The 24,985-nt window shown below is 53.4% G+C and overlaps 5 protein-coding genes across 5 annotated transcripts; 1 reads left to right on the top strand and 4 right to left on the bottom strand.

Annotated features, from left to right (window-relative positions):
- Window positions 1–1,751: 1,751 nt before the first annotated feature.
- On the bottom strand, window positions 1,752–5,458 carry CTAM01_06021 (PHD-finger domain-containing protein; the record flags this gene model as incomplete). The annotated part of the gene is made up of 3 exons (XM_060522051.1): window positions 1,752–2,832; window positions 2,884–3,917; window positions 3,977–5,458. The coding sequence occupies 3 exons, from the start codon at window positions 5,456–5,458 to the stop codon at window positions 1,752–1,754; spliced, it is 3,597 nt and encodes a 1,198-aa protein (XP_060383241.1).
- Window positions 5,459–12,044: 6,586 nt separating this feature from the next.
- CTAM01_06020 (uncharacterized protein) lies at window positions 12,045–12,350 on the bottom strand (the record flags this gene model as incomplete). The annotated part of the gene is made up of 1 exon (XM_060522050.1): window positions 12,045–12,350. One exon carries the CDS (start codon window positions 12,348–12,350, stop codon window positions 12,045–12,047), a length of 306 nt encoding a protein of 101 aa, XP_060383240.1.
- A 246-nt stretch (window positions 12,351–12,596) lies between these two features.
- On the bottom strand, window positions 12,597–13,784 carry CTAM01_06019 (biotin-requiring enzyme; the record flags this gene model as incomplete). Its single annotated transcript, XM_060522049.1, has 1 exon — window positions 12,597–13,784. One exon carries the CDS (start codon window positions 13,782–13,784, stop codon window positions 12,597–12,599), a length of 1,188 nt encoding a protein of 395 aa, XP_060383239.1.
- Window positions 13,785–15,002: 1,218 nt separating this feature from the next.
- CTAM01_06018 (uncharacterized protein) lies at window positions 15,003–16,055 on the top strand (the record flags this gene model as incomplete). The annotated part of the gene is made up of 1 exon (XM_060522048.1): window positions 15,003–16,055. One exon carries the CDS (start codon window positions 15,003–15,005, stop codon window positions 16,053–16,055), a length of 1,053 nt encoding a protein of 350 aa, XP_060383238.1.
- A 6,687-nt stretch (window positions 16,056–22,742) lies between these two features.
- CTAM01_06017 (uncharacterized protein) lies at window positions 22,743–23,084 on the bottom strand (the record flags this gene model as incomplete). The annotated part of the gene is made up of 1 exon (XM_060522047.1): window positions 22,743–23,084. One exon carries the CDS (start codon window positions 23,082–23,084, stop codon window positions 22,743–22,745), a length of 342 nt encoding a protein of 113 aa, XP_060383237.1.
- Between the last annotated feature and the right edge of the window lie 1,901 nt (window positions 23,085–24,985).

Raw genomic sequence — 24,985 nt, 5'->3', positions numbered from 1 at the left:
GCCCCTCCACCACAGACTGAGCGACGTGGCAGCGCATCCCTAGTGCCCACCCTCTCTTCTGCCCTCGAGGACGTGTGCCTAGGCAGACAGACATGTGGAGTATGACTTCCGCGCAGCCTTGTCATGACTCTGAAGTTGCAGTTGATTCTTCATACTCTCAGCTGATGGTTTGGGGCTCTTGGTTTTCTGTGCATTGAGTTTTGAGGTCCGCTAAGCGTGATAGCCGCTGGTGAGGCTCCGTCGCGTCTCGGTAGTAAGCTGGCCTTCAGACAGTAGGCTCTCTGACCATTATTCACGACTTATTCCTTAAACTGCTGGGAGGCGTCAGTACATCCATCTCCAGTCTTTCTCCAACTTTTATTTTTATTTCAAACCTATTCATTGGCAGATGTAAGAGAAATAGGTCCGGATAGATATAATTCGTTGTTGCCTCTTAGGAAAGTACGTATAGATGTATTGACGGCATCTCACAGTTGATGGGATACCGGGTGCTCGTGGCCGATTTGCTTATCTGTGTGCGGAACTCCGCCATCTCATACATGATGTCTAGGGTTCTCGATAACTCATATGATGGTAGCAGAGCCCATACATAAGTGTGATACATGCGGATAGATAAATTTGCGTCGGTTCCTACATCTCTCCTTAGAGGCGGAATACCCAGTAATACTTATCTTTGTACATCACGCTTATAGCCATTTCAGAGTTCCTGGTGTATACTCCGAGACGGGCGTCAACCCTCCTGGTGGTCACATGCCAGTCTTCATGTACATGAACACGTAACACGGAGTATTTTAGACACTTGAAAGTATTCTTAAACACAAGGCGCAGTAGACAACTCACATTTCATCAACTCCAATCACGGCACATTTTCATATATGGATACAACACAGATGAATAGATTACCCAAGAACTTCAAAACATCAGGATACAAGGAACACGTAGTGTATTCTCCAAAACACACGCGCACGCACCTTCATGTTGCACACTCAGAAACTCTTATTCGACCATCGTCACATACCACTCACACTACATACAAAGATCTCGGATAGGTCTCAACCTCAAAGCACCTTCCTCCGTCGCTCCATCCTAGAAGAAAGATGGCAGGGAACACCAATAGGCAGGAAAACTTAGAAACAACGACAACACCTCTTCTTTCCTTCCTCACTCTCAGAACATTTCATACTCATGACTTTAACAGGGAGAAGAAAATAAGAAGTCTCTCTCAATACTAGCTAAGCTAAGAAGAAAAGCCTCTCCCATCTCGCGTGGGCGGTATAACGGGGTGTTTGTGTGTGCGTGAAGCCTCCCCCTTGCTAACCTGGTAAAAACTCTTCCTTGATCCGAAAACGCCCTTGAAGCCAAAGCCATGTTTGGTGAAAGTTTGCGGGAGGCATTCCCTCCAACTTCTTAAACGCCTAGTAATCAAACCCACTGAATAAAATTCAAGGAAGAAACAGGAAGAAAAAGTATTGATGGTAGTAATAGGCACGCGGCCTCGCTATAGTAGACGCGGCGCACGGGGTGTAGTTAAAGGATACGGTGTAAAAGCTGGGGGAATCGTGACGCGAGATGTAGTTGCCGGGAAAATGAAAAGCAAGCAAGGGGGAGAAACAATTGGGACATGTCGTCGGGGTCTTCTCTTGTACAAATACAATTTCGTTAAAAACACAAAATTCATAACAAAGGGGCGTTGCGACTCTCCATGAAGAGAGAGGGTTGTCGTTGAGAGAGACAGGGGGCGAAGAGCACAACTATCTCCTTCTAGCAGATGCTCGGGCACTCGTGCGCTTGCGGACCTTATTGTTGTTGTTGTTGGACTTGGCCTTGCTGACAATCGTGTCCGCCACTTCGTCATTGACGGTTGGCGATGCAGTGATAGTACTGTCCTCTACATCAAAGGCCAGGCCTTCGAGCTCCTGCTCATCCATGTCGGTGAGGTCCTCGCTAAGACTGCGGAGCGCCTCGCGACCGGTCCACGTCTCCTCGACAATGGTTGTTCCCTTGGGTTTGAAGTCGGAAAAGTACCAGGGTACGCCGCCCTCAGACAATGGATCTGTGGACTCGTTGCCCAGGCTGCCGTTGGACTGCGGTGGCGTTGGAGGGGCCGGTTGCGTTGGTCTACTGGCAGGCACATAGCCCGCCTCAGGCGGCGTATCTGTGGGCTGAACGGTCGGAGCCACTGACCCTTCAATCTTGACAGCAGCCTTACCGTTGCCCTCATGCCCCGCTACCGACGAATTCGATGAGTGGACGTCGCTTGGCTTGTCCAAAGTCGAAGTGTTGACTTCAATATTGCCGTCATCTTCTTCTCCTTCGGCATCGATGTCCATCTCGTCTGCTGCAGCATCGGCTGTGGCGCCTGCACCCTTGACGCTCTCGTCGTTTGCAACAGTGATCTGCTCGGTAGCAGCATCCACCATGATAGTATCCTGGCTGGGTTCGGTGCTCTCTTCTGTGCGGGAGACGGTGATGGATGGCTGACGGAATTCGATGCTGGCTTCTAGCATACCCTCAAACTCCTTAGCCAGAGTCTCATACGGCTTGTGAGTGATTTCGGCTTCTGTTTTGAGGGCCGTTTCAAGTTGTGGCTGGACAGCCTTCAGTATTCGTTTGCCGAGCGTCTTCCTCTGCCTCGGGTCGTGGAAGTTCTGCTTTACAGGCGAGAGAGTGCCGCCCTGGGACGGATTTTCGAGGTGCGTAGGCTCTGTATTGATGCCGACATGAATTACTTCACACAAGTCATGGGTGAAGACGAGGGTGTTGGTATAGAATCGGCACTCCAGTTTCTCCTGGAGCTCCAAGAGGCCTTCCTTAAAAATGTTTTTGTCGAGGCTTTAAGTCCGGTTAGCAGGTTGATTCGACAAAGTGGATGATATCACTTACAATATCGCCTTCTCAACGACCGGTCCCAGCAGCTTCGCGATTGGGAAATAGCAAGTGTCCACGAACTCTTGCTCAAGCTCTGCAGCGTCGAGCTTTTCTTGCTCTCTCTGGACGACGCTTTCAGAGAGAAGCTTCAGTTCCCAGAGGTCCTTGAGCAACGCCTCGGCGAATTCGACACGCCGTGAAAGACGGGCTTTCCCAGATGGACCCATTTGCGCAAAGTTCCGCCTTGTAAGCTCCATCGATGAGAAGGTCTCCATCTGTAACTGCAGTCGCTTGAGAAGCGCCGCACCACGGCGGGCCTCGCGCTTGAGCGTCCAGTAGCGACATGCTTCGCTGACGAAATCCTTGCGCTTGCGGAACGGGAACCGAGAAAGCGCCTGTTCCACAATCTCAAAGACAGCTTGGGGAATGATGGGCGCGCCTGAAGGTAGCTTCCAAATCTGCTTTCCGGGTTGCCCCTTCTTTTTGTCTCCGCCAACATAGGACGCAAATTTGGCTCCCGTCATTTGACTTTCGTCGGGTGGGTGCTCTGTTAAGGCATTACGGTGATTTGCAGCCAGCGCATGAGCTGTTGCTTGGCTGTCTGCCCAGATCCGTCCCTTCATTGCCCGCTTGTAGAACTTCTTAGCTTCCCGCGCTGCTTGAGTGACGCCATTGTCTTTGGAGTAGTCGGGAGGACAGTGTTTGTCGCAGAAAGCCTTCAGTATCATGCTATTATCAAGAACTGCAAGCGCCCCGTGACTGTTCTTCATTTTGAGGAAGAGGCGCGACCGTCGTGCGCACGTTACGTGGAACGCTTGGTAGCAAGATTTGTTACTGCACTGTATGCAGGCACCCATCTTCTGATTGCAGATATAGCAATTCAACTTCCAGCGCGTCTTGGGCACTTTCTCCACATCCATGACAGGCTCCATGAAAGTGGCATTCCCAAGGGACACCTCAGGAATCCACATTGCGCAGAGAAGGTGCGCCCACTTGGATGAATTGGTCTGCTTGAAAGCGCCGTCTGTGTTGGGGCAGAAGATGCAAGTCTGTGGAGCATTTTAGTAATGATGTCAAGAAAGTGAAAGGGCGCGGGATGAAATCTTACCGGTACGCCTCGACCGATGAGCTGACACTTCCTGCAAAGCCACTGGCCTTCTGGAATGAAGGGCACACCATAACACTCCTGGTGGACTGCGAGGTCGCATCCGTCACAGAAGACAATGGCATTGGTGTTTTCGCAGTCGCCGTCATCGCAAATCGCGCATTTGCTGTCTTGCTCCTCCCCAACTTGTGGTTCGCCATTGACAGCCGCGGCCGAACTAGACCGCGGCCGATGGGTCTGAGGCGGTTTAGGATTGGGCTTTGGTATCCGCTTTTCCAACGCATGCCACTCTTTTTCGATTTTCGTAATGGCAATCTCAAATACTTCGCGGGTGATTGGTTCCAGTTCGTTGCCCTTCCTTTGTTCCCTGTTGTAAACCTCTAACCACTTATCATCCTGCTCGTCCATGTCGTACTCGACACGTCCAACATTCGTTCCAGATATTGGTTGCGCTTCGCCATCTACTTTGGCCGCTGATTGTTCGAGGTCGTCCTCCAAATTTGGCTCCGCCGCTTTAATAAGTCTGCCCTCGGAGCGCATGTAACGATCAGTCTCCTGATATCCTACATTCATCATCGACTTATCTACGTATCGCGCTTGACCAAAGCTCTTGCTCTCGAATTGCTCAACCTGGTCAGATCTGCGATAAGAAGGTGCCTTGAGATCCAGACGCTCCTTAGGGGTTTGATTCCGAATAGGTAGGACTTGGGGTAGTCTCGGTGTCGCTGCTGGAGCCAGATCTCGACCGAGGAAGGAGACAGATTCACGGGGTGGCCTCGTGCGACGCTTCTGTGGCGTTTCACTTCCAGCGACGGGAAGGCTGAAGTAGGAATTTGTGGTGGGCGCCGGTGTATTGCCCGTCGAAGCCGGGTTCATTTCTCTCAAGGGTGTATTGGATCCATTGATCGGGGTGGATGGCCGTATTCCTGCTGGTGTCCTTGGAGGCGATTTGGCGACAGGGAGAGGAATTCCATCGACTTCTTCAGAGCGGAACATCATGAATGTGGCATCGATATCGAGCTTAGGATGGAATTCCTCCCAGCCCCGTTCCTCTCTGGGCTTGTATCCTTCGTTTTCTGCAACGGCCGCTGCGACAGCCGCAGCCGAACTGAATTCCATGTCTTCTCGATCCGCAGCGGTTCGTAATCTTGCGCTTCGTTCTCGTCTTGGGACTATCGCCGACACGCTGCGCGGCTCCCTTGGTGGTCTACGCACTGCTGCGATGGGCGTCTCAGTTCCATCATCATCGATGAAACGGCCTCCACCACCAGCGCCTCCAGGAATGTATCTTCTTCTCTTAGGCGCCGGCTCGGTGTGAGGAACTGCAGAAGGGGTGGCGTGGTCGCGCGTAGATCGGCCGGAGGGAGGTGGTGCGGGGGAATCTTCGAGGTCGCGCGCACTGCGTGTGGCATTGGTTGTACCTGGAGGACGTCCACGTTTTCGACCGGTAAAGGATCGCCTCGGTGTTGAAGGCTTTGAAGGCATGTTTCGCGATTATTGGCCCAGTATTGGGACTTGTTTCGATGGGGATTAAGAGAGGTGGTCGGAAATCACCGCGTCAGGAGGAGGTGGCGCGCGGAGTAGTGGTACGGCTGGAGGAAGGGGCGGGGCATTGGCGAAACGGTACCGCGCACGAATCTCCGGCACGCAACAAGGTTACAGTGCAGTTGCGAAGGTGATGCTGAAATGGAAAAGAGTTGAACAGATCATCAGGAGACGAGGTGACGTCGAATTTGCGGCTCAGAGTTACGGGTGCGAAAAACAGACAACGCGTGAAGTTGAAACGCACGGACCCGGATACGATTGCTAGCCGCAGGGGGAACGCGCCATTAGTCATCCGTGAACATCTGGCAGGGCAGTCGCAGGGGTGGATTTGAATGGGGCGCGTGCCGCATTGGGGCATTGGGGCCTTGGGGTTCGCTTCATGTTTCGGGGAAGGAACAAGGGCCTTGAGGGGCAGCCGCACCCGCATCCACCCTTTCTCCTTTGCACTTGCCACTAGCACCGTTGCACCTTACTCCGTACTCGTCACCGTTGATTGGGCCGATTGCTCCTTCTTTATTCTATCAGATCAAAATGGAAATTCCTCGACAGGGCCACAATCCCATGCCAAATCAAGCGTAGCCGCTCTCTCTACCAATGTCATCTTCATTCTCAGCAAGGCATCAAGGACTAATCTCATTGCTTTCCCCCCATGGCTGACATACATACAATTTTTCAGTTTACGACGATCTTGTTCGTCTTCCCTTGTCCATTTAGTACGGCAATTGTGTGATGTCTGCGCAACATGTCTAAGGCGAATTGCATACCTATACCCAAACACACGTTGTGTCTCTCCACAAGTTCAGATGCAGCGAGTCATTATTTCCATGTTTAGAGGCAGAATCCAAAGTCAATTGAAGGCCGCTACAAACCACCAGACGAGCCAGTCGACTCGGCCGAAAAGCCCGGTGGCGCAATTCACTCAACTACGCCATAGTCTAGACTGCGTAGTTCGCCCAGCTTGAGATATAATCTGTGCACAATACTTCTCTCTGTATGGTCCCAGTGGCGCATGTCAGCGCATCGTTCGCGAATCTCTGAGCCGCTACCTTAGACTTGCGACTGGCATTGATGACACCGCTCCTCTACCCCGGATGCCTCTCCACATTTTCGGGCCCCTTCCCGAGGCGGCCAAGCGGCCAATGTGCCTCGCCGCCCCTCCTCGATCGGCCACCGCTGGTCCACCGCCACATGGCCTCCCTGCTTGTTTGCCGTTTAGACTTGGTTGGCTTTCAGGGTCCAATCTCAGCTAGACATCTTGCGGTCAGAGATCTGGTCAGGCACGCTTTGGGAGACCCGGCTTGTGAAGTCCAGGGGTCGGCCTGCGCCATTCTGACTTACACTTGCTTCGTCCTCTTATGTTTTCTCTTCCTGTGCCTTTCGTCACTTGGAACTTTCCAATGACCTCGGCATGTTGCTTCCCCCTTCCTCCAGAAGTTTTGACACGATTTGAATCTTCGCCTGGTCCTCGGCTGGCTCATGGGATCTGCGTGTCGGCTTTCCTGGTTGTCCACCTTTCCCCGTCCCCGACCGGGAGATTCGACCTAGTTAAGAATGTGCTACCCAGCTCCGGCCTCAATGAGGGTGTGTGATTCAGCTGGCTTTCACACATGCCATGGTGTTTCGGCTTCCATATGAACGGTGATCAATTATGCAGTCACTGTGCTTCATGCACTCATGAAATCCAGCTCTTGAGAGACTTACGGTGAGCCTAGCTTTACCACAAAATATTTATTTTCGAGGTGGCGCAACGTCACGATCTTAAGGTAGGTGAGCGGCGTATCCATAACCTGCTTAGCCACCATCTGCGAGTCCGCGAAAGAAACAAATGCGAGCGAAACCACATCGTCGCAAAGCTCTCAAACGACACATTGCCTCGTTCCCAACACCAGCCCGTCGGCTTACCCTAACACCCGCACAATGCCGCTGACGTGCTACTTAGACACCTGGATTCCATCCTACTCACATAGTCTGTTGTTCCCAAACGCAAAGTTCATCAGACGCGCATATGCGCGACCATTCGCTTCGTCAAGCTCGCGGTCGGTAAGACGGTGGGAACAATCTCCATCGGTGCACTCCTGTGGAACCCCACTAACGAGATCGTTGCCCCCTTCGCCATTTGGTCTTCGCTTTTGTGTCGCTGGCCTCGCTTACCTACTTTCTGAGTGATTAAGCTATGGCACTTTACCTTACTTCACCTTACCTTTTGCAGTCATGAGTCCCCTGCTATCGCTTCGCTGGTTCCTGTTACTGTCGCAACTCTATTTGGTCCCGGGGACATATTCTGTTTGACTCGCACTCAAGAAAAATCGCACTTCTTGCTCAGAAAGCTAGAACGGTTGCTTCTCTACACTTTGACAGAGACAACCTGAATGATAAAATAATCATAGCAGAGGAGCCTCGTATACATGAACCTTGGAACTCTCATAGGCGCGACAATTCCTCTCAATGCAGAGAACGGACGCTCCGGAAAACGAGCATGAGTTGGCCCTTCGCAACCGCTATCTCTCACAATTACTCTCAGCATGAAGCATCGGCTACTGTCTGGTTCTCGACAGCCCTTGAGAAATACATTCATCGACAGCACAATTTACACTCGATAGCTCATTGCTTCACAACCACGTTCAAGCAAGTTGTTACTCTTCGGGTTAACAACCCCACAGTCCTTCTGCAATAGCCCTCATGAATGAGCGGTGTGATGGAGCAACCTCATTACCAAGCAGGAACCACTCTATGTGATAAAACGACAGCTTGGTGGCAAGCTTATCTTCTACTCCCCTCATGATAGTCCGCGAATTCATCAGGATCGCGCTTTAGGTCCATTTCGTCGGCGTCAAAGCCTTTGCTTAGCATTCCCTTTTCGTCATGTGTAATGTAGGCAGCGACACTGGTGCAGAGAGCAACTGAAGTCAATTTGAAGCACGAAATGTCTCAACGAATATTGGCGACGAGCGTTGAAGCTTACGGTGCCATTGGGAGCTTCGCACACGATTCAACTGGCATGTCCGGGGTTCTCACCAAATGCCGACCTCGGCAAGCTTCTTGACCCGCTTTGCGACGTTGGCGAAGCCCGTTCAAGTCATTCGCCTGTGACAAAGATTTGCAAACTTTCCATTCGTTACGTGATAACGCATGACGATGTCTTGCGTCTCAGCCATTCCTACGGTGGTCAGTGTCCGAAGCTGCATCTTTGATAGATGAGCAACTCTCACACTTCGATACTTTAGTCTCAAAGATATGGAGAAATTATCTGGACAGCGAGGTCCCTCTATTGAGATATACTCACTGATTTGGTCACTTTGAGTTTTCAATATTTCAAGATGAATGGTTTTACCCTCTAGATGGGTTGTGTGAACAGCGAGAATACTCCAACAATCTCTGCAAGATGAGTGAGCCACGCGATCAGCTTTTTCCAACCCCCACCGCCGCCGTTGAAGGGTCTTCGTTCTAGTGATGTGGCATTCAATGAAATAGTACTCGGGCTAAGTGGAACGCCTTTATTGATGGAAATTTGGCTCGGGAATAGCCTGATGCTGGCTATCCTGTACTAGCGACCTAGCATGCAAACTCGCAAAGCTAGCTCAGCTCCGTTACTTGCCGTCAGGAGCCTTCTTTCTGCATGCTACTCTTAGAAATCAGGGCTGTCGGATACTCCGTGGAGTCCAAATCTCAGCGACGAGGGTAAGAGAAGGAGTCGAGACTTCTTGCTAGCTGTGCTGGACGTACGCAGGCAGAGGACTACGACGTAAGAGCAGCAGCCTAACCTTGAGGGTCAAGGCGAGCGAATCAAAAGGCAAACATGATGAAGTTACGTCTAGGAACACTATGAACTTCCAAGTTCATGGTTCGAGGTGTCATATTGACGGTAAGCTCTGTTGGAAAGTGTCCTCTATAAGACGTGACGTAACATTTTATCCCCTTTTTTCTCTCTCTCATCCACAGATCATGTCTTCAGAATTCCAGTCTTTTGGTGTTAAATGAACACACTGGTTACACCATGGTGATCTGAGTGTACTCATGCTCCTACCGAGCACCGTGAGGCTCTTCGGCTAAATCGTTGAACGAAAGTCATTCTGACAAGCCCGCCTTCGGGAAGCTCTACTCATCGTCTGCATATTCTCATGGAACATCCAACTGAGGGAAAGAAGGATGGGGTATTGGAGTAGTTCTGACTTGACTAGTTGCGCAGGACATCATCCTTACTAGTGCATCACAGAAGCATTGGGTCAGACTCAGCCGAAACTCGCCTGTAGGATGTCACGAGCCTCCCCTCAAGTATCTCGCATCCAATCCCCGCCAGCACCCATACCGAGCGAGCTGAAGTGAGAGCAAGACGGGTGCTTTTATATTACTTGGTGCCTAAGCGTCTAGTGAGGCATGCCACCTAGCTTCGACAGCGGGTTATTGGGGGGTGGGGGGTAGAGGAGTTGTATGTAACAACAGGCGTCAGATTCGGAACAGGATTGATGCACGGAGTCTATCTTCAGACACCTTTGCCACTCTTGAAGTACCGTTATCCACGCGTGAGCGAGAATCAAGCGATTGCAGAGATCTAGGCATGAAGCAAGCTTCCCTGGCCGGGTCCAGGAAGGCATTACAAGCCCGGTGAGTCTCTATCACAAGTCAACTCTTGGTCATTCTTTATCTTTGGTAAAGGAATTTAACGTAATTAGGGGGCATGAGCCCCGTCAGAAATTTGATCTTGCTTCGTTGACGAGTCCTGTCTCTCAAAACTTGAAAGACCCCCTGCGGAAGCACAGGAAATACGAGAGTCGCAATCTGCAGGAACAAGTGACTGAGTTACAGGGGGGGGGGATGTTCTGAAGCCGGGAACTTGCTGGGAAGTAGAATGAAATACTGTTGCGGGTGAGAAAATGCTGTGTAATGAAAGTGGTAATGAACGCGTTTTGCTCAATTGAATTGCGGATTGAGAGCCGACCCTTGTTCTAGTTGACACTCATCGTCGTCTTATGTAGGAAGAAAGCTGTAGGTTATCCGATACTCATGATCAAGGCACTTGTTTATGAGACCAAGGGGAAATGATTCTTCATGATTCATGGCTGATGAGCTATGAGAGCAAGTCAAATGGGGTTTCGATCTTGGTAGCACTGCTTGCAGGGTCAACCTTTCGGTACGCTGTTTTATGTTTCAGTTCGCTGGTTGAGATAGATAGCCAGCGCTCAGGTTCTATAAATTATTGATGAGTGTCATAAAGTAGTTATCATGTCATGTCCCAGCTTCTGCCGAGAGTATTGTATCTACACTAGCTGCCACTCAATGCCGTCATTTACATCCTGAGAAAGATCGTTGCTAATCCACAGTGAGTGATCACCAGCTTCAATGAAGGGCATGGAACTGAATATTGGGAGAGGTGCGTCTCTGTGTTAGTCTCTTCATGCTCAAGCAGCTATTGCGAATTACAATACGTTCCAGCGATCCTGTATCTCGTTCCAAGAGACACCTTGAAGGAAGAATTGCCGTCTGGATCAGTGTCATGTATAGACCAGAATTGTGATAACTCACAATACGTTGTCTTTTCTAGGCGTAGGGTCCACAGTTTTCTACACCTTAGGCTTGCTAGAGTTTCCATCATGGCATAGTTTTCGAAAGGGAGTGAAGATGACGGACAACCTCCACAGACCCACTAGCTACCAACATCAACCTCAAGGCCCTCGAAGAAACAGAGCACTTTCAAAAGTGACTGATCGTAGCGGCAGACGGTGCGGGCGCAGGCGCGGGCTTCAGCATTCTACCATTCTCAAAGACACCTAAAGCTTCAGCGGTGACGATGACCTCGAGGCAGCCGACGGGGCGCCGGAGCACAGTCTTTAACAAAATGCCCGGAATGCTCAACATTGTACGGCTCCTGCCACAGGGCCCCGATGCAATCCATGTACCCTTGGATAGCTGATAGAGATTTCGCCACTTAAAAGCTGCACCTTGAGCTGCGCCTTGAGGTAAGAGAGGCAAGGCTATATATACCGACCAAACGTAGAAAGTCCTCAGTCTACAGCGGCCGATCTCCACGCGTGCCCTTGGTGCGAGATGTCATGAGTAGAGTAACAGGATGAGGAGTGAGGCTGATGCCATTTGGTAACACCTAAGCTCATTTTCCCTCATGGATTGGGCCAACCGAGGGGACAAGAGGCTGGGATCGCGGGTGACTTTCAGATCACTCGCCGAAGATCAAGTAGACAAACCCGTGGCTCACCCCCTGGTCCGTATTCGCATTGGAATTCTATCCAGATGGACACCGAGACACACCACAAGGAGATAGGGTAAATCTTCCAACGAGTTTCAGCAGGACCCCACCAACTTCATGGGCCGCATCCGCTTTATTAATGTCGAAACGAAAGGATCGCCTGCCATCTTGGAGGAAATGGAGTATGCCCGGCGATGTTCATAGCTATTGACATCTACTTGGCCCGCTAAAAAGGACCATTTCTGGCCCATGATAACCCATCCGATGTATATGTCAAGCGGGCAGAGTCACCAGTGGAGATAGAATCCCAACGTAGTCCACACAAATTCAGTCTTCGTCAGCGCAGCTCTCGATAAAATGTTCTCTACTCTGTGTTGAAGAGGCACCGGGACCGCGACTGTCTGACGCGTACTTGATGATGTAGAAAAGGGGGAGACGTTGGAGACTGATAGCGCCGCGATGTGGTTCCCAGGTCCATTGAGTGAAACCCCACATAAAACACCCTTGGGCAAGATATATACGAGAGCCTGTGCCAATAAGGTCGCAATTCATTTCGACAGCTGCAGGACGAGACAGCTCGGCCAATATGGTACGGACACTGCTCTTGACGACCAGCAAGGTTAGAAAGATCATCTGAAAAACTGAATTTGGGACGGTGTATATTTGTATATGACGTTTTCAACTGTATCCCCACTTCCACAACACGCTACAAGTACATTCTCTTCCCACCGCGTCGGGTGTAAGAAAAAGATCTCTATCAGTCTCCCACGTTTTGGCGATGATGAACTATTTCGTTCCCATCTCCCCCACCAACCACTCGCCCCCGCGTTCTTTAGGGGGGCTCGCCGTCTATTTCTCTCTCTTTACCATACAAGCAACTCACAGAACAAGTCTGCCAGGCTCCTCCTCCAAAATCACCTTGACCCTCTCCAAAAACACCTTGGCGCGTTTCTCATCGCCCTGCGGCACCGTCACGGTGAACAGGTTGCTTCCGGACGACATGCCAGGGGTGTGGTGAGCAGCGACCGGCTTCTTAGCGGGGACGGCCTTCTTGGCGGGCGCGGCGAGCAAGTCGATGATATCAGCCGAGGACGATCTCTTGGACGCGCGGGGCGCTAGGAGCGAAGACTCGGGCAGAGCGGAGATCTGAGGCAGGTAGTATCCGCGGGAGCCGCGGGGCGCCAGCTTGTCGAGGCCGAGGACCTGGTTGAAGAGCTCGTCGGCGGTGGCCTTGCGGGCCGAGGGGGGCAGGTCGTCGTTGGCGACCTCGGCGGCGCGGGCGACAAAGGTGGAGACGGGCATGAAGACGCCGAGGGTGGACTGGATGCGCTTCTGGGCCTCGAGGACCTTTGCGAGGGAGACGGGGAGGGCGACCTCGGAGTCGACGGGGGCGGCGGGCGCGGCGGCGGCGGCCTCGGCCTTCTTGGGTGCCGGGGCCTCCTTCTTGGGCGCGACCTTGATGTTGCTTAGGTCGAGGTGGGACATCTTGACGGCGCGGTTCATAATCTTGGAGGGGGTTTCGGCGTTGATGGTGCCCAGGTAGGCGAGGACGTCGCCCTTGAGGAGGCGGCCGTTGGGGCCCGTGGGCTCAATCTGGTTGACGGCGTCCTTGCCGAGGCCGTGGCCGTTGACGAGGGCCTGGACGGAGGGGAGGAGGGGGTATCGCTGCTCGCGGGCCTTGGAACCGGAGGTCTTGGCCGCGCCACCCTTTTGCTGCGCGGGAGCCGATGCCGCCGCGGGGCCGTCGCTCTTGGGTGCCGACTTCTCGGCGGCCGGGACGGGCTTCGAAGAGGAGGAGGTGTTGTTGTCTTCGGCGGGAACCTCGAGAGAGGAGAGGTCGTCACCGGGCTCGGCGATGACGGCGATACGGGTGCCGACCTGGACGGCCTTGGCGCCGTCGCCGGTGGTGATCTTGAACATGACGCCGTCGTCTTGGGCCTCGACGTCCATGGTAGCCTTGTCCGTCTCGATCTCGAGGAGCACGTCGCCGGCGGAGAAGGATTCACCCTCCTTGACCTTCCAACTGGCGATGCTGCCCTCCGTCATGGTCGGGGAGAGGGCGGGCATGGAGAAGTTCTGGGCCGCGAGGCATCGTGCTGAAGTCCGGAAGCCTGTTTATGGGGAGGTCGAAGAGTGGTCAGCTCCGGTTTTGTCTCGCGGTTTCACGTCGTTGCAGAGGGACAGCAAAAGGGTGTATCTGCTGACAGCTACAGCATCTCTGAGAGGGGACAAGTTGATTTACGGACCTCGAGCTGTGGACTCTGCGGGTATTCTCCGGCCAGCAACCCTCGCAGAAAGACGAGCCGCCGTCGCAAGGGAAGTCATCTTTACAATTCACGGGAACCGTTCGTCGGAGCCGGAGGTTTATTCGGGGATACGTAGGGAGCGGAGCGGGTTCGGATCGATTCAATTGAGGGATAACTTTCAAGAAAAAACTTCCCCAATTGATTTTCCGTTGTCGGACCACACAATACGAGGGGACGGACGCAGGCGTTTTGGTCGTTGGAGTCGGAGGACGGTGGACAAGGGGAAAAAAAGAAGAGGAAATCGCCAAAGTGGGTTGAACGAAGGCTTGTCCGTTCGGGCGTGGTCGGTGTCGGTGGTCGAAAAAGCGAACCCGGGGCGGCGCCTTGTGCTCTCTCTGCGTCTCTCTCTCTCGCGCAAGGATAAAATTGTCGAGCTCCGTTGGGTGAGCTTCCTTCTAGCGCCAGCAATCATGGACCTGTTGGGGTGGGACCGGGCTGGGCCTGGTGTGGCTTATCGCCGAATTTTGACGGCGGACGGGGGGGGAGGAGAGACGCTGTGCGAGCACGGACCAAGAAAATGCCGCCAAATTGTTGGTCCCATTGGCCCCTTCCTCGCCCGTTAGATCGGATGACAACCAAAAAGTACGTACTCGCTTTCTGAGCGGTTTTAAACATCTGTGGCGCCTTATCGTTGCGCCGCTCTCCGACCGCACCTCACCTTACCTTACAGCACGGGCAGGCAAGGACACCAAAAAAAGTCCCCTGCTGCAGATTGGACGTCGCATTTCGATAGTGGAGACACCTTCCACCCCGGTCGTCAAGACGTCTGATGCTCCACAGAAACTTTTCTGGATAGCTTCAATTTCCACCACGTACGATATCCCGCGACAGCTTGACGCATTCCTGCCGGGACCAATTGAGCCACGGCCACTGCGGCGCAAACTCCCAAACCTCTTTTTTTTTTCTCTGTATAATTGGCTTCATTTCATAGGTCTTCTGTCACCACCACCACCACCACCACCACCAGTAATCCGCAACCATGGCAGCCTCCTCGAGAGGCATGAGCCTCTGCCTCCTCCTCGCCTCCCGGCCCGGGCCCCTCTGCGCGACGACAACGGCAACGACACAACCCCTTCTCCCCCGCCGGCTCTTCAGCTCCATTCTCCCCCTCCGATACGCCGCAAAACCCTCGCGCACGACAACGATCCCAAACAACCTCACCCGCAGCGCAGTCTCCAAACCTCATCCTCCTTCGAAATACCCCCTCCCATCAACATCACCAAAGACGACAACGAACCCCGCGGCAGCATCCCCAGGCGCCGGCGCCGGCGCCACCGCAGGCTCAGCCTACGCCCTCGCAACAACCCTCGCCCAGCGCCCCCAACCAACAGTCCTCTACGAAGCCGCCTCCCACCTCTGGATGAAAGTCTCGGCCTGGTCCGCCGCCACAATGTTCTACAGCTACGCCGGCGTGAACTACTACTTCACCCTCCTCGATCCCCCTCCCGACCTCGCCGCCTGGGTCCCGCACGCCTTCGCCCTCATCTGCGTCGCCACCGCCGGCTTCGGCTCCTACTTCCTCTTCAACGCCCGCAACATCGTCAAGATCATCCGCGCCGTGCCGACGGCTTCCCTCTTGAAGTCTGCGGGCGAAAAGTCCGCCGCCGGTGTGCTGCCCCTAGGCGTGAGCAGCGCAAAAGCAACACCCGTCGTGCTCGAAATCACATGCGAGCGCATCCTGCCCGGAACCCCCAAAAAGTTCCTCCTCGCGCCGGACCAGGTCACCATCCCGACCCGGATCTACTCGCCTTTCGTAACGCCCACGCCCGCCATGGAGAGGGCCGCCGCGCGGCAAAGGCAGGTGCAGGCGAGAGCCGACTGGGAGTACGACAAGGGACATCTCATGACGACGCCGTTCCGGCATGCGAGTAAAGGATTCAAGGCGGCGTGGTACGGCGTCCGGAGGGCCATCACCAAGGAAGGGTTCCTGAGGATGGAGGCGGGCGGGGAGAAGCTCAAGCTGGACGTCTCTACAGGCTGGGCGCTAGATGATGGACGGGCTATTGATCGTCTTGTCAAGATTGGGGCGTGAGATTTAGGTATGTATGTGTGATTGATGGGTTCGTGGATGATGGGAGAATTCGCACTTGCCCTGAGAGGGAGGTTAGCTGTTCTCCTATCATTGAACAAGGTTGTACAATACTGTATCATGATTGAATCCCAATGTAGACGAGATTCTAGCAGATTTAATGCTCAAAAGATTGGACAGAGACGTCTCCACGAACAAGATAGCTGAGAGAAAACTAGAGAGAACTGGTGTCTCAAACATTCACAATAGACACTGGGCTAGTGTCGCGCGGTAACTTACTTTTGACATCCAGAGTCCCTTTCACCCACGACTCCAGAGCGGGACGATCTACACACAACACAAACCTCACTGTGCCATGCTCTGAGCGCAGACGCGATGTACCACTCACCAAGACCTAGCGAGAACCGAAGAGGAGAACCAGCCTGCCCCGAGCCGGTAGACGTCGAGGCTGCCCGGTGCCAGTATCCCCCTCCAAAGCCACTTCGCAACGTAAATGTCACCAACCTCAAGTCCCAAAATCTCTTCAAATTACACGGAAAGCAAAGACGCGCTGTTGCCGCATGTTGCTGGCGAACCCCGCCGAACGTACCCATCCACAGCATTCTCTTCGCGATGCAGGAGTAAGAAACCGTCGATAACATCGTCGATCTTACATAGTCATGCTGCATGCTTCAACCGGGCCCAGACCGACAGAATGTAAGCAGCCCTATAGAGCTCCCCTCTCGGAACCCGCAAAACGCATCTCGATCCAACAAAAGTCGTGGGCCTGACATGGCAAGAAACACAACTGCCTTGGTTCCAGCAAGGCGTACGTGCATCCCGAGGGAGCCAAGTCAACATCTTCACCAGACCGCCCCTTACAGCCTTACCGTTACCCCTCCATGTGCCTCAGAGCGCCGCTTTACTTGAAGAAAAAAAAAAGTGCTTTCTGATATTCACCGCGTACAGAACGGGAGGGGCAGAAGGGCCACGGGCACAGATCGGCCTAGAGCCCCTGATCGGCCCTCTCTGGTGTCCCTGATGATCGGTCATACTAGGACGACCTAATTCTATGTTTGGAAGCTGAGTGTGTCTCGCCTTGTCCTTGTCCTATATGGCGTGCATCGGAAAATGAGAAAGTAGTGTGTACACACGGTCTCTCGACACCCCCAACCTCGGGAAGTCGACTCCGACCCAACCGCCGCGGCGGGCATTTTCCCTGATGTTCATCGTTTCGGGTCCAGAAGGTGAATGGTATTTGTGGGAATTCGGAAGCTGGAAACAGTCAAGAGATTCTTGGGGTAAGATACGTGGACTGTGGACTGAGCCAGTGGCTAGCGCATGTCGAAAAGCAGGATGCCACAGTAGGTCCAGATCGAGGAAACGCCTAGGGAATCGCATCACGAACCACCGACAGCGTGGTTGTTTGCCGGTGGCGGCTGGGGTGAAGCCTGTGTAAGTGCTGTCCATGTAAGTGGCCGGCCGTTGCATAGAAGTCCGACGAAGGAAAAACAAAACTTCCAGAAAAAAAGTTGGCTGGCAAGGCTGGTGCTGGCTTAGCTGGCGGCTACAAAGTCCCACTTGGCAAGGTGGAATAGTGTATACATCGGGTGGCGGGCGATCTATGGCGGTCAGTCAGCCTCAGAGTTTACGGGGGCGAAACGAGGCTATCCCTGCCTGCCAGAAGCCACGTCGAACCTTCAACGGCTGATCAACAGACATTTTCCAAATGGCGTAGTGAGGGGCAACTGAAGAAATACAAGGTCCTCCCTCTGCCCCTCCGACGAGCTGATGAGCGTTCGTCCTGTCGCAGAGAAGGACCTGTCGATCGCCTCGTCTTTGGAGAGAGGGGGAGTTGCAGCAGGCGGGGTACAGACCTCGGGTGAGGCCATTCCCAAGAACCAGTAGAGAGAGGTTACAAAGTGGTGAGGTATAGGACACACTGCCGGGCGCTTGCTGAGCGGTGTGATGGTAAGCGGCCTTCTCACCGTGCGGGATTGGTTGCAACGAATGGAATTCGACATTTGCCTCCGCTGCCGGACGGAGGATTGGAGAAGAGTAGATGTTGCGGGCTTTGGTGGTTCGGTCTGGCGGCCACCTCACGCTCAGGAATTATCCTTCGTTCCACCCCGCCTTTCAAACGATGCCGTCATCATCTCTCGAGTCGGTCGTCCAACAATGGTCAGGGTTGAGATCATGCGTGATGTTGGCTGATGGGGGGTCCTAGTCTCCACCGAACTGAGTGGAACGACTCATGCCCCATTTTACTCTGATTATTGGTATCGCTATATCGCATCGCACAGCGTAGCGGGACCTACGCTGGCGGGAGACCGAACTCGGGCAATGGCTGGCCGTTGTAAATAGGGGGAACATGCAGCAGGACTCGATCGCATTCCCCACCGGCTGAGATGGCGGCTCCGGACGCCGGCATGAAGGCCACCGAGTGCCTGATTCCGGGCGTCTGTATGCAGTGAGCGTGTGCTCTCTGCCCGTTCAAAGAATGAGAAGCACAGGGGCAGGTCGTCTGCAACTATTCCATTATTCAAAGAGAATGAGAAAATCTAAGGTGGGTTGCACCACAGTTCGAGGCAACACTAAAGTCGTACAAAAAGTACGGATGGCATTTGCAGTGCGGGAAATTGTAAAGACATAGTGAGGGGTCCTCGAGCAGCTGCCCCAAGTCTGAATACCAGGCATGTCCCGAAGTTGACTGGCGCGTGTCTGCGGGTAAGCGTAGGGAATGTATCAAGCATGGAGCGATGGATGAGGTTTCCCCGCGATCCTCCATCACAACATGACGCCTACCATGGCTGGTGGTTGTAGAAGCGTCAGATCATCAGCTCAAGATGGTTCGAAGGCAATTCGTACGATGCCCGCAAAAAAGAAACGAAAAAAACCCCACGGCTGCAAATTGGGTCCTCGACTACCTGGTTGTTGACGTGCGAGAGCGGAGGCCGTAGCAGAGGATAGCGCAAGAGACAAGGTCCGGGGACTGACAGGAGCCTACCAGGTATTAGTGTACTCATTGTGTTAGTGTAGTGTAATTACTATGTGGTGCAGACTCCCGAGATGAGCATACCTATACCTTAGTGTGGGGGGGGGGGGGGGATATGCAGCCTTCCGATAGATAGCATTCGACAGTAGCCCCGTTTGGATACTCAGTTAACACCGCGGACTTATTGGATAGGAAAGCTGAAAGTGTGGCATCTCGAATGGAGCCGCTGTGGTGTGCTGCCGGCAGTGCAAAGACAAGAGAAACGGAGCCTCTAAACCTCCATCACACCTCAGCCGAGTAAAGGTTAAAGATAGTGTATCTTGTTACATGCGCCGACGAGTGTCTGCATGAGGCAAGGCCTTGTATACGTACGGGAGCTGGTGGTATGGGATGGATTGAGGCTTCACAATGGACCCCGTTCAACAGGGACTCAAGAGGCTCCGCCGAGTTTCGCTTCCATGCCGGCCGCCATGAGATCAGATGGAAGCTGTACCGAGAACCTGCCAAAGAAGGTAGGCGACGCTTGAGGGCGTCTATTTGCGGTCCAAGGACAGGGAGAGAGCGGGAGAATGAGGATGCGTACTCGGGTTGCGTGGTGCAGGCGGGAATGGCGTTTGGTTGGCCGCAGCCAACGGTCATCGCCAATTCCCCACGAGATCGAGGGGCAGCTCCAGGGGTCCGAATCAATGCCCCTCCTTTTCTTGCACCAGACCGCAGCTGCGCTCAGAGATAGGTAGAGACACAGAACAGCCCGTGATTGTGTGTACACTTGACCGTGGCACTGCTCGTCATGAGCCGCCAACAGCACGAGCACAGACCATCACAACCCTCATGTAAGTCAGGGTTGAAGTCAAGGTTGAAGTCGACAGTCGAGAAGTCAACTGGTTCGAGCAATCCCAGCTTCCTGCTCTAAGACGTACTGGGAATAGCGTCATTCCTCCTCTGCCTTCCTAGTGGAACAAGGCCCGATGACCACCCCGGTCGTCCTCCAGTCGTGCGTCTCGGAGAATCCACTCTTTGCAGTCTTTCTCGCATAAAACAAAAAAAGGTGTGCGAGCCTGCAGGAAAAAGAGAATTTTCGCGACGGAGCGGTGAGCGAGCAATCGGCGTATCGCCTCCCTGTAGCCTCTCTTCCCCCCCATGATGAGACGACAAATGTGCATTCCTCGCCCCCCAGAAGCGGCTGCATCTTCAAATCATGTGCCTCAACTCTACTGTCACGTATTAGCGGTTGAGTTCCAGCTCTCGGCGAGCTCGGTAAGGACCGTAAAGTAGACGGCGCATTCTTGGAGGATCTTCAGGGTTCAAGCAGCCTTGTTTTTTGCACCCTAGATCTGAATCGAACCTTGCTGCGAGAGTAGCGCCATTGCTCATACCCGTGTAGTACGGTAATAGCGGAATTCCCATCTTTCGCGTCTGGAAGACGAGAACAGAAGTGAGGGTCCCGATCCGTGGTCGCCAATCTTGGCGTATGAACAAACGTCAGACTTTAGGTGAAGCCGTGGATCCTGCTGCAGCTTATACAAATGAGCTTTGGTAGTGTAAATGGCAAAGTTGCATTAGTGCTGTGGCTGGCGTGAACGACACCTCAGGCGTAGTGTACTGTAGCTATGTGATGCTATGCTCCTCCGGCCATCCGTCCAGAGTTTCCTGGCGAAAGGCAGGCCACTTCTTCCCGGCTTGTATGAAGAACCCGTCAACAACCAAGGCAAGCCAGTCTTCCCTAGCTGGGTAGCGGGGGGGTTGGTTCGTCGGGATCCCATTTGCAGTCGACACGTCAAGTTTCCAAGCCGCAAGACTCGGTCACTTATGGAACCTCTTCGGTAGCCCAGGTCCGGTGAGATCGACGGCTGTTCGGCAGTCCACCGCTCAACGGTGAGTATCAGAAAAACGACTCACGGTGTGAAACGTGAATCGCACAGCTGGACGATCTCTCTTGGCTGGCGAGTCAGCGGTCCTCCCGCTTCCCAGTCCCCAGACTCATAGACTCTCCAGCCTCGCATGTCCGGCCCATCATTGGTGGGCGGCTCCGTTGCACCATGGATGGGCTCACATGCTCGCAGCGGCGCCGCTCATTCCTAGTCCATTAGCGACGCTCCCTTGGCATCGGAACCTGTTCCAACTTCCAAGGCATCTGCGAATTCGGTGGTTGGCCGTCGTGGTTCATTCTTCTCGGCTCGGGTTCAACGACATAGTATCACGGCTTCGTCCACGATCAAAGGCGATTTCTCCCCGTCTGCAGGCCTGGACTCTCGGATAAGACCACGCACCCCGATTAGGATGCGGAGGAAAATGTCTGAATGTCAAATGATTTTGACGCCTGCAGGTCAAAAGTCGCGAACCTCGTAGGCGGCCTGGTTCGGTCTGGGCCATGTTTCACTGATATGGACAAACCAACGTCGAATGAGGAGACAGCATCTGCCCTCCATCATGTCTTTTAGGCTCGAGGTGGTGCTGTAGTGTAGTCTGGTAGTGCACCACCTGCATCCTCCCACCGCCCTTCTCAGTGCAGCGAACCACACCAAACAAGAGCCATCCCTGAGAACGAGCCTGAAGTGCCTGATGATCGCTTCTCTCGTGCCTGGGTCAGCGCAGACGCCAGAATAACAGTAGTCGTCTGAGATATGGGACTGACTCGCTTTACAGCGATTGCGCCTTTCCGGCCTCGCCCTTACTCCGGTACCAGGTCTCAGATATCTAAGACCGCCAGATGAACCGCCCCGTTCGTGGCGGCAGGAAAAGGGTTGGGTAACGAGCTCCAACGACTAGCTATCAGTGTCAGTGGCTGGGAGGACGTCGCGGCACTGTGCAGCCACGCCCACATGATGAATGTTCTGGTTCATTACCACTCCCGCGCGGGGCACATGGCACTGAGGCTGACCCCGCCAGACGAAGACACCTGAGAATGCGACGGGGCAAAGGTTCGATGTGATCAAACAAGGTGTTCAGCGTTGCAACCAATACGCGAGACACGGAAAAACAGTCGTATTGTTCATCCTTTGCCCGTTCCTCGTTTGCCTCATTCTAGGACATTCCGATGAACAGCGGAGAAGCGGTGAAGAGCAGCAGCGACATGAAGGCGCAAAGAAATGTGTTGCAGAGTGTGAGAGATTCGTCGCGCATGGTGGTAGTCTACGGAGTGAAAATGAGGGGCTGCACGGCATCGCATCGAGCGAGTGGTAGGGCAGGGGAAGCGGACAGATTGGCGATTGGCGGTTGTAGGTAGGCGAGGTTCAATAGGTACTCTTCGCCGTCAATTCACCCATTGTACGTGCAGGAACAGCAAGTTGAGGGTGTAGTGTAGTGTGTATCCCGCGTACACCAAAGTTGGCATGTATCGTATACCTGTGAGCGACAGATGTAGCGTGCACACACACTTCCGCCGCTGCAAGCACCCGCGCAAGAGGGTCGGCCGTGCACTCCGCCGGCTGACCGACATTGTTGCAACGTTCCCGATCGAGAACGTCTCAGGCGGTATCCGTAGCGCCGCCGTACGATTCCTCCGTCGAGGCTGTTGTGAATCTCAATGGAAAATGCAGCTATTCGCAAAATGAGGCTGCTTGACGATGGAGTCCCCGTTCCTGAATCCACAATGATGAATGCCGAGCGGGTGCGTTTATGTAACAGCGCGTCAGCATCCCAGCTCATGGGAGAGAGTCTAGAGAGCGCGCATAGGTAGTGACCAAACGTCGACCTGCGACGTGAAAGAGCATGCGTCATGACAGAGTTGAAGCATAGCATCGGGGCCGTGGACGTGGGACGATGGAAAAGAGGCCCGGCGTATGGAGCGAAAGAGAGGGCCCGGAGACGACATGGGTTGTTGGTTGGTAGAGTGGATGATGTGGTGCTGCACGTCGGTGCACGATGATATTCCACGCGCGTCTGCCACGATGTAAATGTCCCACGGGGACGGCGGGCGTGGTCTCCTCTGGCCGGTTTACTCTCTCTGTCTTGCCCGCGCCTGCGCACTGGACGGAGGGGAACAGCATGATGGTGGTGAAGATTGAACCAGGTGTGTCCCCGAAGAGGAATAGACCGCTGGCACTGGGGGATGCCATCCACAATTCGGCGTCTGCCCTTTTAGATTGGCAGCCAGGCGGAAGAAAAGAAGGGTGAAGTGGGGGTGAGGTTGTGAAGAATGGCCGTGGGAGGGATCGGCTGGTGGAGGGTCGTTGGCTGTCTGCAGGGATGACGGGCGGAGGGTCAGAGGCAGGATGACATGCCCTCGCATCGACGACGAGGTCTGTTGCGAAGTTGCGCTGTGGTGCTTTCGCTGCGTTCCCAATCAGGTGGCATCGCGGCCCCTCGAGCTGGTGGAGTTATGACATAATTGCTGCTCCGTTTCCGCCCAGGATGCAGCTACAAACCTTGCTCGGATTGGCTCCGTGTCGGCGGAACGCGTTCTTTGGCAATTCGGGCCCCATCTTCATCCTGCTTGATTCGATTCTCTGGTATGTGATATGTGCTGGAAGAAAATGTGCGTTGCCGACATGTTGCATGCATGTAGCAAAAAAGGTGGGAGGAAACAAGGTGATGTGCAATTCGGCCGAGGAGGGAAAGGTAAAGATCTTCTTTGCTATGTTTCGGTACAAGTGACGACGGCACATGGAAGGAAGCAAAGGGATGGTGCCAATGGTCTAATTGGACGATAGAGCGGAGAGGGGCACCTGGAGATTTGGAGGATGATAATGGGAATGCGTGCACGCGCAACAAAAGTATGGGTACCGCACCAAGATCGACGAGCGGAAACCAGCGGGACGAGTCTGTAACTGGTTGACTGGCATGGGGGGAAAGAGCATCTGTACACAGCAGTCACTTCTGTAGATGATCATCGTGACTTCCATTTGGCGTGGCGCTCGGAGAAAGATGGCAGGTTCGACAGAAGCATGTTGAAATACGTGTAGTAAGTAAGGTACCTTGGGAAAGGGCACCTGCCTTGAGTCGTAGTACGGAGGACCCAAGGTAAGGTGCCTTCACTGAGGGACGTTTGTATTGCAAGAGACATGGATAAACTTGGAGTTGAAGAGGTATCTAGGTAGGCACGAACGGCCGACCTTGCCTCCTGACTCTTTGGGAGTTCCTTCATACTTTGGTCCCTTCCCATGCCTACCTGAAGGAACGGTCAAGACTCACAAAACACTGAAGAAGAAGAAGAAAAACTCTGGATACTATCGATGTCTGCAAGATAAGGTAGATAATGTCCCAAGGAGCTGTGTCCAGGCTTATACCCAGAATATCTGCACGGTTGGGTAATCAAGATGACAAGGCAGGTTAATTACCACGCCTCGGTGCGGATAAACGGTATTAAGCGCAGGGCACATGTCATGTCGTTGGAGAAGGGTTGGGTTGACCGTTCGTTCTCGAAATAGTAGCGCGGATCTCTTTGGCTCCAGAGTCGGGTCCGAAGGGTTCGCGCGCCGAGTAGAAAGAGGACTTGGTTCAGAGAGAAAACGTGCGCCATTCCAAGTACCTATTTACTTTAAGTGAATAAACGTGGTGGTTGGTGTTGTTTGGCAGCACTTTAGTTTCTTCATTTGGATTTATCATCAACGTGCTTTTACCCAAGTTGCCTAGTCAGAGTCGAAGCAATGTGCTATTTTAGTCCGGTCAAAGTCTGGTTTGAGGCGCAAAACATGTCTATCTGAGTTGGGTATCGGCCTGGACAAACGTTTCATCCAGAACATGTTTCTCAGCCCTTTAGAATGTTGGTCCTATTACCCCAGGTTTGTGAATTCTGGTTTTGGGTAAGGTGTCGATTCTTCAGCCCAGTTTCTAAAAACGCAGTGGCAAACATTCAATCTAACCCTTGGAAACTGGAGAAACGCTTAGAGGGATGATCTGGGGGAAGACAGAAACCAGAAGATTAAAGTTGCCTCGACGTTACTGTACTGCCTGTTCTCACTAACGGCTGGTATTTACTATGGTGGCCCTTAGTGTTCCCGCAGTATGAATCAACAAC

Source organism: Colletotrichum tamarilloi (assembly GCF_030869305.1).
Source record: "Colletotrichum tamarilloi strain Tom-12 chromosome Unknown Scaffold_16.1, whole genome shotgun sequence".
NCBI lineage: Eukaryota > Fungi > Ascomycota > Sordariomycetes > Glomerellales > Glomerellaceae > Colletotrichum > Colletotrichum tamarilloi.
The sequence above is the reverse complement of the archived record's forward strand: the minus strand, read 5'-3'. Positions and strand labels throughout refer to the sequence as shown.